The sequence below is a fragment of the Triticum aestivum genome, chromosome 2B (genome assembly GCF_018294505.1).
Source record: "Triticum aestivum cultivar Chinese Spring chromosome 2B, IWGSC CS RefSeq v2.1, whole genome shotgun sequence".
Taxonomy (NCBI): domain Eukaryota; kingdom Viridiplantae; phylum Streptophyta; class Magnoliopsida; order Poales; family Poaceae; genus Triticum; species Triticum aestivum.
Window position 1 is genome coordinate 736,936,501 of NC_057798.1, and position 15,556 is coordinate 736,952,056.

At 46.4% G+C, this 15,556-nt stretch overlaps 1 protein-coding gene across 1 annotated transcript; it reads right to left on the bottom strand.

Moving 5' to 3' along the window:
• Positions 1 to 1,765: 1,765 nt before the first annotated feature.
• LOC123042366 (subtilisin-like protease 4) lies at positions 1,766 to 6,927 on the bottom strand. The gene is made up of 3 exons (XM_044464837.1): positions 6,643 to 6,927; positions 4,718 to 6,250; positions 1,766 to 1,975 (listed from the first exon to the last, which is right to left on the bottom strand). The coding sequence occupies exons 1-3, from the start codon at positions 6,925 to 6,927 to the stop codon at positions 1,766 to 1,768; spliced, it is 2,028 nt and encodes a 675-aa protein (XP_044320772.1).
• Between the last annotated feature and the right edge of the window lie 8,629 nt (positions 6,928 to 15,556).

Consider the following 15,556-nt stretch of genomic DNA (forward strand, 5'->3'; position numbering starts at 1 on the left):
AAGTTTGCTCTGCTCTGTTTTCTCAGGTTTCTTTTCCTTTTCATTTTCTTTTGCTTTTCCCTTCGGTTTTATTTATGTTTTTTTGGTCTGTCATTTTCTTTCTTCATTTTGCTTTGATTTTCTTTTTTTTCTCATTGGGTTTTTTCTTTCTTTATTAGTTATAATTTAGTTATCTTTTGTTTCTTTCTTGGTTTTCTTCATTTTTTTATTTTCTTTTTGTTTCTTTGTTGGTTTTACCCTTTTTTAACATGTCTATTTTTTCCTCGGTACATAATGCACATTTTTAGAGCACACGTGAACCATTTTTTGATACACGTTGGACATTTTTCAAATACAGGATGTACAATTAAAAAGAAACATGTTTTGAACACTTTTTCAAATACACAGTAACATTGTCCAAACTAAGTGATTTCCCCACGCCTTGCAGCGGGAATTCTAAGATTAATTTTGAATGGATTATGTAGTTCTAAGATTAATTTTGAATGAATTATGTAGGAAGAAAATGTTGTAAATCAAGTGCTATTCTGTTTAAATGTAGAAATGTTTCATACTTGCATTATGTGTGAACAAAAGCTATGCTTGTACGATTGACCATATCAGTTGCAACAATAAACTGATGCACCTCAATAGCCTTTAGAAAACTAAACAAATTAAATAATATCGAATGCAATACATATGTCTATTAACAATGAAATAGGCATGTTGTTGTCGTTTTCACATGGCTGAAAAATATTGTTAGCGAATACTTACATGGCACACTAGATGAGTTGGAAGACTTGCATGTTGAGAAAATTAGAGGTACTCGTAATAAAAAAGTAGACATGATGATGTGGTATGCATAGTTGTAAAATATTGTTAGTGGATGCTGACATGGCACACTTGGTGAGGTGGAAGGCCTCCATGTTAAGAGAATTAGAGGTAGTGGGGATCAACTATTTAAGTATATAGTATACGCGCTATTGTACCACGGTAAAATATTTTTCTAAGCTGTGCTTACTTTTTTTGCATTGTATAAACATTTTTGAAAAAGATTCACAGACATTTTTTGGACACATGATTATTTATTTAATATGCCATGTACATTTTTTAAATTCAAAAAACACACACGGTACTGGATTTGATCTTCACAATATTGGGAAGAAACTCCCTTTCTTAATGACAAGTTCTTCCTTCAACATTCATCTTCTCTACTTTCTCTTTTGGCTTTTCTCTTCTTCTTTTTCAGTGTCTTGATAATACATCACACTTGGTGTTGATTCTTGGATTGGAGGCTTAACTTCACACTTTGCTGGTGTAAACACCAATTTAATCATAGGTCATAACTCTAATTGGTAGTTGGTTTTGGCAGAAGTTTAAGCTATCAAAATGCTTCAAACTTGCCATCTCATCGCATCCCTCATGAGAAGGATATCCTAACAATTACATGACATTTTTATTTTATTTCTTGAAATAGAGGCAAAATATTTTCCTCGTCGATTAATTAAGCAGAAGATAATTGCCTAGTTAATTGACAGAAAACCGAGCGAAAACCATTACAACATGACCACATGCGGAGAACTCCCAAAGCATGAACCTCCGCGACTACCCGACAAGGCGAACAAACTCCTCCAACCCACTACAACCACAACCCTCGACCCATGGATTACCATAGGGCAAAGAACCCCATCGAAAACACGTCGACAAAGGCATCCAATATGACAATCCGAAAAGAAGACAACCATCCATCAAGCTGCCGCAAGTGCCTTGTGGCGTCATTTTTCTTTCTTTAGCTCCCAAATGGTTTCTCCTTCTGAACGTCGAAACGATGGCTAGTGCACACCCTCTTGCTCTTGTCCCTGATTGCCTTCTCCTCCAAGAGGCAACCAATTGTATTGCCGGATACAAGGCTAGCAACCTCTAATCTAACCATCAATTCCCAAAACTTTTTAGCAAAGAGAGCCTCAGAAACAAGAGCCAAGGCACCAGATGACACAACCTTGTCAACCACATAGGATCCACCTAGCCAATGTGCTCAGGCGACTGGAAGACGGCAGCGCCCAAACCTCCATGCTCCATGAAGACGAGAATCTGGCTCATCTCCGATGGTGGTGGAACCACAGTCGAGGTCACAAGTGAGTCCACATGCACCATTTTTGACACAAAAGGCAAATTCATGTATAGTTTCTACAACAAAAGATCAACCGAAAAATGTCGACATTAAATATTTGAAATTTGGTCAACAGGTCAGGAGGCTGGCCACTTTTTTTTGGCAATTTTCATTTTTTTTCTTCTTAAATGGCATCTGTACTTTTATTTTATTTTCTATATTTTGCAACTGTACTTTTTTTTTCTGTTGTGATACACCACCCATCAAAGTTCAGAATGTTTCAAGTGGTTAGTCAAGGCGAATGGAGCCTAACTCAGATGGTTAAGTTTGTTGTGGTGGAACCAACCCACCAGGATCTAAGACCGCCTTTGTCCCTCAACAAGATCACGCATGGGATGTTGCTACCTGTTATTCACAAGGTGGATCGTCGTCTGTCGGGCTGGTTGGCCACCTTCCTCTCTCTAGGTGGGAGGCTAACCCTCATCAACTCTGTGCTGGCTGGCATTCTTACATACTTCATGTCATGTTTCCCATGGCCTAAGGAGTCAATCTGCTCTTTGGAGAGCCTGCTACGAGCGTTCCTTTGGCAAGGAAAGAACAAAGTGAAAGGGGGACAATGCCTCGTGGCTTGGGACAAGGTGATTCTTCATCGCCAGAATGGAGGTCTGGGTGTGAGAAACCTGCAAGCTCACAACCAAGCCATGCTCTGCAAATTTCTCTCCAAGGTTCTACAACACTCTGACATCCCGTGCTACCAATGGTTTGCTTTGCAACACTGTCAGTCTACCTTGCCTCTTGGGCCTTCCGGGAGGGATACTTCTTTGTGGCGTGGCTTCAAAGACTGTATCCCCATAGTCATTAACTCCTCATGATGCATCCTCGGTTCGGGCCAGTTCGTTTCCTTCTAGCACGATCTTTGGGCCGAAGAAGGCAGGCTATACTTGTTGTTGCCTGTTCTATACTCCTTCGCCAGGAACCGCTGTTGCTCCGTGTCCTCACAATACTCAGATGGCATCTGGTCAGTACAGTTACACCCTAACCTCTCCCGTTCTGCGGAGGGTGAGCTCGTCCTTCTGCAGCAGCTGCTTGCTCCGCTCGCTCCTGATGGGTCAGCTGAAGATGTTCGTTTGCCATCAGTCTCTGATAAGCATCTGAGCACAGGGTACTTTTACAGACTGCTGACTTTCCGTGGTGTTTCTTGCGTCTTCCACGACTTGATCTGGGACGCCCTGATCCCTTTGAAGCATAAAACATTCCTTTGGGTCGCTTTTTGGGGCCAGCTTAATACCAGAGACAACATGATCAGGAAGAACTGGGCTGCCGTCACCACTGACTCTGGTTGTGACATTTGCCCTGCTATGTAGTCGGTTCACCACATTTTGCTGCATTGTCGGGCGGCTTCCTCTCTCTGGCAGCACCTTCAACTGGCTGTGTTAGCTGGCAGGGCGCGTGACATCCTCTCCTTCGTCCGGCAAGCTGCTGCTCAACTTCAGCACAAACGCAAATGGAATGTTGTTTTTGCCGCCTGTGCCATCTCCCTTTGGCATGCCCGTAACGATCGTGTTTTCAACTCACGATCTTGGACAGATGCATACGTACGTTTTCATGCTGCAGATATGATCCGTCTTTGGTCCTACAGAGCCAAGAAGTTGCAAGACAAGGAGGACCTCAAGTTCTGGGGCGATTTAGTAGCAATGTAGCTCGTTTTTGTTTTTGTTTTTGGCTGTCGGTTCTCCTCTTCTTCTACTCCTGTCTCAGCAACTCCTTCTTCTCCCAGGTTTATCTTGTGGCCTTGCACTAAAGTGCACCCCACAAGCCTCATGTTTGTATGCTACTCAGGCTTCGGCCTGTTTTGAAATATAAAGGTGGCTCGAGCCCCTTTCGTTTTCAAAAAAAAAAGGATCTAAGACCTAGACTTGGCACTGTTGCTCGCATTTTCCTAAAATTATTCTAGACTTTTCGACAATGTTCTTTCAGTGGGGGGCGACGGAGCGACGTTCCGTCGACTACGAGACGTCTATGATAACTTCGTTGATCTTAAGATGGTGTGTCCGCTCAATATTTCGAAAATGCTATAAAAGTAGGTGTGCGCTCCTGTGTTTATAAAAGTGAGTGTATTCTCGTGTATATGAGCATATGTATTGTATTAAAAAAAGTACTCCCTCTGTTCCAGAATATTAGGTGTATTGGTTTCCGTGCAAGTCAACCATTTAAAAGTTTGACCAAGATTATAGAACAAAATAGAAACATCTGCAATACCTAATAGATAAAATATGAAACTACCTTTCATGATCGATCAAATGATATAAATTTCATATTGTGGATATTGATATATTTTTCTAAAAACTTGGTCAAACATGCACTCGTTTGACTTTTGAAAAAACAAATACACCTCATATAAAAGAATGGAGGGAGCATTTAGTAAGTCTTGACCGCAAAGATTTACACTCTTCTCTTTTCTCAGAGAAGATTTACACTCTTCTCTGATACTTCAATTCAAACGTGAATGCCTGCATTTATATTCCAGCTCCTACATGTCGACGGTAAGGCAACGATTGACGTTGCAGAAGATGTTATCCAGTAGACTGGGCTCTAGTGTGCGGCAAAGGTGGCCGAGATGGGGATCCTCACGGTGTGCTTGACAGACACCCACCGGATCGCACCCTGCACCGCCGTGGAGCTGCTGTTCTTCGCCTCCACGTCTATATCGAATTTCTGGACTTGGTTCGCCTCGGTGAACAAAAGCTTGTCCGAAATAACAGTGACGATCACAGGGCTGTCCGCCGGCATGTCGACCTCCGGGTAGTACAGCGCCGGCACCTCTCCGACGTTCATCACCGTGCGCTCCGCCGACATTGGAGGATTCGAGCTCCACGTTGGTGGGAACAACGCGGAGACCGACGGATAGTTCAGCTGGTAGTCTGGGATCGCCATGTCGGCCGAGCAGTTCACAGCGCGGCGCGCGATCACCGAGACCTCTTCGCTCTTGTACATGCCGCAGAGGTAGCCGATGTAGTCGTCGGGGGAAATGTCAAAGATCAGGCCCGGGTCCACGGCCTTCTCCGGATTGACATGACCGGCTCCGACGGCGAAGAGGTCGGCGGCCTTGTGCTGCTCGTCGAGTATCGGCGTGCCGGAGCGGTCGGTGACGTCGGCGGTGGTCATGATGGCGGACTTGATCGCCGCCGGCGACCAGCTGGGGTGCTTGCTCTTGATCAGCGCGGCGACACCAGCAAGGTGCGGCGTCGACATGGACGTGCCGGAGATAATGTTGAAGGTCGGCCTGATGTCAATCGACGGCGGGCCGACTTGGAACGGCCACGCCGTGATCACGTTCACGCCGGGGCCCGTGATGTCAGGCTTGAGAATGCCGGGGCTGTGGACACAGGGGCCACGGGAGGAGAAGTAGGTGATGACCGGCGCCGGCGAGGTGCCGAGGACCGTGCCTCTGAAAGAGATAGTTGCCGTCGGGTTCGTCGTGGAATTGATGTAGTTCTTGATCTTCACTACAGCAGCATAGCTGACTTGCGAGGCCGGCAGGACGTGCGCGTCCGGGAACGTGATGTAGCCCTCCAAAAACTGGTTGCCCACAATCATGCCTGCGCCTCCGGCTCTCAGCACCTCGGCTCCCATGTCCACCGGCGGGTAGCCGCCGACGTCGCACAGCACTATCTTGTCCTTGACGTCAAAGCCGTCCAGCGAGCCGTTGCCGCAGAACTGGGCCAAATGCGTCGAGCTCGCACCGGCGTAGACCAACGAGGCCTCCACGGAGTTGTCGGGCTGGTAGAGCGACTCGCCGTCGAAGGAGAGGTTGTCTCCAAGGATAACCTTAGCGCTGATCAAACGGTCCATGGTGCTCGCGGCGACGGTGAGCATCCATGGCGCCTCATTCAATATCGAGGAGTTTCTCGGGCCGCCGTTGCCAGCCGCCATGCTGACGAAAGTCCCCTTCTCCGCTGCGGCGAACGTGCCGATGGCGACGCTGTCGTTGTAGAAAGGCCGTGGCTGAAGGCCGAGCGACATGGATATGACGTCGCAGCCGTCGGACACGGCGGCGTCGATGCCAGCCAGTACATCTACGCCGGCGCAGTCGCCGTTCTCGTCGCAAACCTTGTACATGGCGAGGTGCGCGCGGGGCGCGATGCCGGACGCGGTGCCGTTGCCCTGCCCGAGCACTTGAGCACCCGGCACGACTGATCCTGCCGCGGTGCTGGACGTGTGCGTGCCATGCCCATTCCCGTCGATCGGCTGCACGGGGGCGGGCGGGCGGCGCCGGGAGCACTGCCGTCGCTGCTGGTGATGAAGGCCCGAGCACCGATGAGCTTGTTGTTGCACGCAGAGCCGTTGAAATCGCACCTCCCCTTCCACTTGGCCGGCGGCGGCATCATGCCGAAGCCGCTGAAGGAGGGGTGGTCGGGGAAGACACCGGTGTCGAGCACCCCGATGATGACGCCTTCGCCGGAGCCGACGGACAAGTTCCTCGCGCCCAGCGCCGTGTCCAGCCCGAGGAACTGCGGCGTGTGCGTCGTTTGCACGTGGTAGATCACGTCCGGCACCGCGGCGACGAACCCGGGCATGGCGGAGACGGCTTCGAGCTCCCGCCGCGTCAGCCGCGCCGCGAAGCCGCTCGCGACGTGGTGGTAGGAGTGGAGGAGATGGCCATGCTCCGGGAGGAAGGACTGGTGCCACGCCTTCCGGTCGTGGTCGGTCGTGCCAAAGTGGCGGTCCTCCTGGGGCTGCACGTGGATGACGTACGTCCCGAGGTCGTCCCCGGCGGTGACAATGGTGAGGAGGAGGAAGGTGAGAAGGGAGAGAAGCAAGGAGACCTTGAAGCTTCCCATGGCTGATCACTTGCTCTGGTAGTACGTGTGCGTGCATGGCTTTTTATCAACGCTAGCTGGCCCCGTTTCTTGTTCTGGCTGTAGGCATCGGTTTAGTCGAGAGACAAGTGGCTGGGACGATACATGTCTTCGAGGGTGGACGAGAAATGGTTGCATTGCTTGGGAATTGACGTTCAGCGGCATGCAAAGACAAACTGTGGTGAAGAGTGTCAGCAAGAGTGTCATGTAGGTTGGACAGGCATCTTTTTTTTTTTGAGACAACCATGCAAAGCATTATTGAAACTCCACAATGTTTATAGGGACAAACAAAAGATCACCGGAGTGGCCTAACCAAATATAGCGGCCAACAACTAAGTGTAACACGTGCTTCGCTAGATTTTGAGCTTCAAAATTCGGATCCTAAACTCATGATCATGAGCGAAGTTACAAGAATTCAAAATTATAGAGTACTCTATGATTTCATGTATGATGGCACCATATGCAGCTCCACCTTCCAGCTTCATGTCGTCAACGACCACCTTGCAATCCGATGCAACATGTATATCTTGTAAATTGAGATCCTTCGCCAATGCCATAGACTCCCTCACCACCAAAGCTTCCAAAGTTGTAGGTTCTAAAATACCTTTAAACACCGTGGCCGAAGCACCCAGAAAACTGCCGTCCCGGTCTCTGCTAACCGTCGTCTTAGGACCCAAGCCTCGTCCAACAACTATATCAACATTCATTTTGTTTAAATTCTCTGGCGATTCAATCCAATGGGCCGGCCTTGCCAGTAGCATGTGCTGCCTGCACAGTCGGCTTGCTAAGAGTCTGAAGATCAGCCAAGAAAGATTGCACAAAATGATGTGTAGATATTGGGCTTTGATAGATGTCATCGTAGACCACTTTCCTCTTAGCTTACCATATTTCCCATAAGGTCACTGCCATGCAAATGAAAGCCTCATGGGAGAAAGCTTCATTCATGGTGAATAACCAGTATCGTGCATTATCTCCTGTGTGTTGGCACATTTGTTCAACCAGGCCCTTGTCATATAAAGCCCACACACTGTGAGCCATTGATCAATTTATCAGCGCATATCTCCATGAATCCCTTGCCCCACATAACAAGCAAGCATCAGAATTAGACATATGTTTATGCTCAAGAACATTAGCAGTGGGAATCGACGATCGTGCAAGTTTCCACAGAAACATCTTGATCTTCAAGGGACACTGATTTTCCATAGGGATGTCCATGCATTACTCTCTGATCCATCGCGGACGAGCTTTGATTCCCTTCTAGCCAATTTTATCTAGTGAGTTTTGTATGCATAATCATTCTACAAGCCGACTTAACTGAAAAAATTCCGCGCTTCTCACCACTCTATGCCCAAAAGTCGCTTATGTTTCTGGTACAGAGGAAAATATCCTATATTACCTTGGCATCGATTGGCATAAAGACCGAATGCACCTTTTACTCATCCCATGTCGCAGATGTGCTATCAATGAGCTCATCACACGGTGGATTCGGGATAATTGAAGAAATCGGCCTCATCACACGTGGTCTCGGCTGCCGTTTCCAGTTAGGCGTATGATGCCCTGCTTCAAAATGTCCCTTTCAAAAGTGAAACCTGTCAAAGAACATCTTCGACGGTTCGCCGTCCAGAAGAGAAAGGCCATTGGCGAGGAGGTGGCTCGGCTCCTGGCAGCAGAGTTTATCCGAGAAATTTACCACTCCGAGTGGCTCGCCAATGTTGTCATGGTCCCCAAGAAGGACGAGTCACTTCGCATGTGCATTGATTTCAAACATATCAATCGGGCCTGCCCGAAAGATCATTTTCATCTCCCCCGCATCGACCAAGTAGTCGACTCGACTGCGGGATGTGAGTGCCTGTCTTTTTTAGACGCCTATTCTGGTTACCATCAGATCCGTATGTATGGACCCGACGAGATCAAAACAACTTTCATCACTCCATTCGGGTGCTTTTGCTATGTCACCATGCCATTCGGCCTCAAGAATGCTGGAGCCACGTTCATGAGAATGATTCAGAAGTGTTTACTCACTCAAATCAGTCGGAACGTGGAAGCATACATGGATGATATTGTGGTCAAATCACGGAAGGCTTCCGACCTGTTGACTGATCTTGCTGAAACATTTGCCAATCTCAGGAGGTATGATATCAAGCTTAATCCATCAAAGTGCACATTCGGAGTTCTTGGCGGAAAGTTACTCGGTTTTCTCATTTCCGAACGAGGAATCGACGCCAACCCACAAAAAGTTGGCACTATACTCCGAATGAAATGCCCCGTGCGTGTGCACGATGTCCAGAAGCTTACTGGATGCTTGGCCACGTTAAGTCGATTCATCTCTCATCTCGGTGAAAAGGCATTGCCTCTTTACCGACTGATGAAGAAGTCAGACAAGTTCGAGTGGACTCCAGAAGCTGATGCTATTGGAAATATGCCCTAGAGGCAATAATAAATTAGTTATTATTATATTTCCTTGTTCATGGTAATCGTTTATTATCCATGCTATAATTGTATTGATAGGAAACTCAGATACATGTGTGGATACATAGACAACACCATGTCCCTAGCAAGCCTCTATTGACTAGCTCGTTGATCAATAGATGGTTACGGTTTCCTAACCATGGACATTGGATGTCGTTGATAACGGGATCACATCATTAGAAGAATGATGTGATGGACAAGACCCAATCCTAAGCCTAGCACAAAGATCGTAGTTCGTATGCTAAAGCTTTTCTAGTGTCAAGTATCTTTTCCTTAGACCATGAGATTGTGCAACTCCCGGATACCGTAGGAATGCTTTGGGTGTACCAAATGTCACAACGTAACTGGGTGGCTATAAAGGTGCATTACAGGTATCTCCGAAAGTGTCTGTTGGGTTGGCACGAATCGAGACTGGGATTTGTCACTCCGTGTAAACGGAGAGGTATCTCTGGGCCCACTCGGTAGGACATCATCATAATGTGCACAATGTGACCAAGGGGTTGATCACGGGATGATGTGTTACGGAACGAGTAAAGAGACTTGCCGGTAACGAGATTGAACAACGTATCGGTATACCGATGATCGAATCTCAGGCAAGTACAATACCGTTAGACAAAGGGAATTGTATACGGGATTGATTGAGTCCTTGACATCGTGATTCATCCGATGAGATCATCATGGAACATGTGGGAGCCAACATGGGTATCCAGATCCCGCTGTTGGTTATTGACCGGAGAACGTCTCGGTCATGTCTGCATGGTTCCCGAACCCGTAGGGTCTACACACTTAAGGTTCGATGACGCTAGGGTTATAAAGGAAGTTTGTATGTGGTTACCGAATGTTGTTCGGAGTCCTGGATGAGATCCCGGATGTCACGAGGAGTTCCGGAATGGTCCGGAGGTAAAGATTTATATATGGGAAGTCCTGTTTTGGTCACCGGAAAAGTTTTGGGTTTTTCCGGTAACGTACCGGGACCACCGGGAGGGTCCCGGGGGTCCACCAAGTGGGGCCACCAACCACGGAGGGCTGCATGGACCAAGTGTGGGAGGGAACCAGCCCCAGGTGGGCTGGTGCGCCCCCCACAAGGGGCCCAAGGCGCAGGGGAGAGTGGGAGGGGGCAAACCCTAGGGCAGATGGGCCCTAAGGCCCACCCCAGGCGTGCCTCCCCTCTCACCCCCTATAGCCGCCACCCAGATGGGATCTGGGGGCTGCCGCCACCCCTGGGGAGGGAACCCTAGAGGGGGCGCAGCCCCCTCCCCTCCCCCTATATATACTTGAGGGTTTTGGGGCTGCCAACACACGAGTTTGACCTCTCCTTGGCGCAGCCCTACCTCTCTCCCTTCTCCTCTCCCGCGGTGCTTGGTGAAGCCCTGCTGGATCACCACGCTCCTCCATCACCACCACGCTGTTGTGCTGCTGCTGGATGGAGTCTTTCTCAACCTCTCCCTCTCTCCTTGCTGGATCAAGGCATGGGAGACGTCACCGGGCTGTACGTGTGTTGAACGCGGAGGTGCCGTCCGTTCGGCACTAGGATCTCCGGTGATTTGGATCACGACGAGTACGACTCCTTCAACCCCGTTCTCTTGAACGCTTCCGCTTAGCGATCTACAAGGGTATGTAGATGCACTCTCCTTCCTCTCGTTGCTGGTTTCTCCATAGATAGATCTTGGTGACACGTAGGAAAATTTTGAATTACTGCTACGTTCCCCAACAGTGGCATCATGAGCTAGGTCTATTGCATAGATTCTTTGCACGAGTAGAACACAAAGTAGTTGTGGGCATTGATTTTGTTCAATATGCTTACCGTTACTAGTCCAATCTTATTTCGACGGTATTGTGGGATGAAGCGGCCCGGACCGACCTTACACGTACTCTTACGTGAGACAGGTTCCACTGACTGACATGCACTTGGTGCATAAGGTGGCTAGCGGGTGCCAGTCTCTCCCACTTTAGTCGGAACGGATTCGATGAAAAGGTTCCTTATGAAGGGTAAATAGCAATTGGCATATCACGTTGTGGTTTTGCGTAGGTAAGAAACGTTCTTGCTAGAAACCCATAGCAGCCACGTAAAACATGCAAACAACAATTAGAGGACGTCTAACTTGTTTTTGCCGGGTATGCTATGTGATGTGATATGGCCAAGAAGAATGTGATGAATGATATGTGATGTATGAGATTGATCATGTTCTTGTAATAGGAATCACGACTTGCATGTCGATGAGTATGACAACCGGCAGGAGCCATAGGAGTTGTCTTTATTTATTGTATGACCTGCGTGTCATTGAACAACGCCATGTAATTACTTTACTTTATTGCTAACCGGTAGCCATAGTAGTAGAAGTAATAGTTGGCGAGACAACTTCATGAAGACACGATGATGGAGATCATGGTGTCATGCCGGTGACGATGATGATCATGGAGCCCCGAAGATGGAGATCAAAAGGAGCAAAATGATATTGGCCATATCATGTCACTATTTGATTGCATGTGATGTTTATCATGTTTATACATCTTATTTCCTTAGAACGACGGTAGTAAATAAGATGATCCCTCATTAAAATTTCAAGAAAGTGTTCCCCCTAACTGTGCACCGTTGCGAAAGTTCATCGTTTCGAAGCACCACGTGATGATCGGGTGTGATAGATTCTTACGTTCACATACAACGGATGTAAGCCAGATTTACACACGCGAAACACTTAGGTTGACTTGACGAGCCTAGCATGTACAGACATGGCCTCGGAACACCAGAGACCGAAAGGTCGAGCATGAGTCGTATAGTAGATACGATCAACATGAAGATGTTCACCGATGATGACTAGTCCGTCTCACGTGATGATCGGACACGGCCTAGTTGACTCGGATCATGTAATCACGTAGATGACTAGAGGGATGTCTATCTGAGTGGGAGTTCATGAGATGAACTTAATTATCCTGAACATAGTCAAAAAGATCTTTGCAAATTATGTCGTAAGCTCGCGCTTTAGTTCCACTATTTAGATATGTTCCTAGAGAAAATATAGTTGAAAGTTGACAGTAGCGATTATGCGGACAGTAGAAAGCTTATGTCCTTAATGCACCGCTCAGGGTGCTGAACCCCAAACGTCGTCTGTGGATGTTGCGAACATCGGACATACACGTTTTGATAACTACGTGATAGTTCAGTTAAACGGTTTAGAGTTGAGGCACCAAAGACGTTTTCGAAATGTCTCGGAACATATGAGATGTTTCGAGGGCTGAAATTGTGATTTCAGGCTCGTGCCCACGTCAAGAGGTATAAGACCTCCAACGATTTTCTTAGCCTGCAGACTAAGGGAGAAAAGCTCAATCGTTGAGATTGTGCTCAGATTGTCTGAGTGCAACAATCACTTGAATCGAGTGGGAGTTGATCTTCCAGATGAGATAGTGATGTTTCTCCAAAGTCATTGCCACCAAGCTGCTAGAGCTTCATGATGAACTATAACATATCAGGGATAGATATGATGATCCTTGAGGTATTCGTGATGTTTGACACCGCGAAAGTAGAAATCAAGAAGGAGCATCAATTGTTGATGGTTGGTGAAACCACTAGTTTCAAGAAGGGCAAGGGCAAGAAGGGATACTTCATGAAACGGCAAATCAGCTGCTGCTCCAGTGAAGAAACCCAAGGTTAAACCCAAACCCGAGACTAAGTGCTTCTGTAATAAGGGGAACAGCCACTGGAGCAAAATTACCCTAGATACTTGGTAGATGAGAAGGCTGGCAAGGTCGATAAAAGTATATTGGATATACATTATGTTAATGTGTACTTTACTAGTACTCCTAGTAGCACCAGGGTATTAGATACCGGTTCGGTTGCTAAGTGTTAGTAACCCGAAATAAAAGGCTACGGAATAAACGGAGACTAGCTAAAGGTGAGCTGACGATATGTGTTGGAAGTGTTTCCAAGTTTGATGTGATCAAACATCGCACGCTCCCTCTACCATCAAGATTAGTATTAAACCTGAATAATTCTCATTTGGTGTTTGCGTTGAGCATAGACATGATTGGATTATGTCTATCGCAATACGGTTATTCATTTAAGGAGAATAGTGGTTACTTTATTTATTTGAATAATACCTTCAATGGTCTTGCACCTAAAGGAATGGTTTATTGAATCTGGATTGTAGTGATACACATTTTCATGCCAAAAGATATAAGATAGTAATGATAGTACCAGTTACTTGTGGCACTGCCATGTAAGTCATATTGGTATAAAACGCATGAAGAAGCTCCATGTTGATGGATCTTTGGACTCACTCATTTTTTAAAAGTTTGGGACATGCGAACCATGTCTATTGGTGTATACGCATGAAGAAACTCCATGCAGATGGATCATTTGGACTCTCTTGATTTTGAATCACTTGAGACATGCAAATCATACCACGTGGGCAAGATGACTGAAAGCCTCGTTTTCAGTAAAATGGAACAAGAAAGAAACTTGTTGGAAGTAACACATTTTGATATGTGCTGTCCAATGAGTGCTAAGGCATGCAATGAGTATCGTTATGTTCTTACTTCACAGATGATTCGAGTAGATGTTGAGTATATTTACTTGATGAAACACAAGTCTGAATTATTGAATGGTTCAAGTAATTTCAGAGTGAAGTTGAAGATCATTGTGACAAGAGGATAAAATGTCTATGATATGATCATAGAGACGAGTATCTGAGTTACGAGTTTGGCACACAATTAAGACATTGTGGAGATTGTTTCACAACCAATACCGCCTGGAACACCATAGTGTGATGGTGTGTGCGAACATCATAGTTGCACCCTATTGGATATGGTGCGTACCATGATGTCTCTTATCGAATTACCACTATCGTTCATGGGTTAGGCATTAGAGACAACCGCACTCACTTTAAATAGGGCACCACATAATTCCGTTGAGACGACACCGTTTGAACTGTGGTTTGGAGATACCTAAGTTGTCGTTTCTTAAAGGTTTGGGGCTGCGATGCTTATGTGAAAAAGTTTTGGGTTGATAAGCTCGAACCCAAAGCGGATAAAATGCATCTTCATAGGACACCCAAAACAGTTGGGTATACCTCCTAATTCAGATCTGAAAGCAATAGGGATTGTTTCTTGAATCGGGTCCTTTCTCGAGGAAAGGTTTGTCTCGAGAATTGAGTGGGAGGATAGTGGAGACTTGATGAGGTTATTGAACCATCACTTCAACCAGTGTGTAGCAGGGCACATGAAGTTGTTCCTGTGGCACCTACACCAATTGAAGTGGAAGCTTATGATATTGATCATGAAGCTTCGGATCAAGTCACTACCGAACCTCGTAGGACGACAAGGACGCGTACTGCTTCGGAGTGGTACGGTGATCCTGTCTTGAAGGTCATGTTGCTAGACAACAATGAACCTACGAGCTATGGAGAAGCAATGGTGGCCCATATTCCAACAAATGGTTAGAAGCCATGAAATCCGAGATAGGATCCATTTATCAGAACAAAGCATGGACTTTGGTGGACTTGCCCGATGATCGGCAAGCCATTGAGATAAATGGATCTTTAAGAAGAAGACATACGTGGACGGTAATGTCACCGTCTATGAAGCTCGACTTGTGGCAAAGAGTTTTTCACAAGTTCAAGGAGTTGACTACAATGAAATTTTCTCATTCGCAGCGATGCTTAAGTCCGTCGGAATCATGTTAGCATTAGCTGCATTTATGAAATCTGGCAGATGGATGTCAAAACGAGTTTCCTTACCAGTTTTCGTAAGGAAAGGTTGTATGTGATACAATCATAAAAGTTTTGTCGATCCTAGGGATGCTAAAAGGTATGCTGGCTCCAGCGATCCTTCTAAGGACTGGAGTAAGCATCTCGGAGTTGGAATGTGCGCTTTGATGAGATGATCAAAGATTTTGGGTTTATACAAAGTTCATGAGAAACTTGTATTTCCAAAGAAGTGAGTGGGAGTGCTATAGAACTTCTGATGAGTATATGTTGTTGACATATCGATGATCAGAAATGATGTAGAATTTTCTAGAAAGCATATAGGTTTATTTGAAAAGTGTTTTTCATTGGAAAACCTGGATTAGGCTACTTGAACAATAAGCATCAAGATCTATAAGATAGATCAAAATGCTTAATAATACTTTCAAATGAGCACATACCTT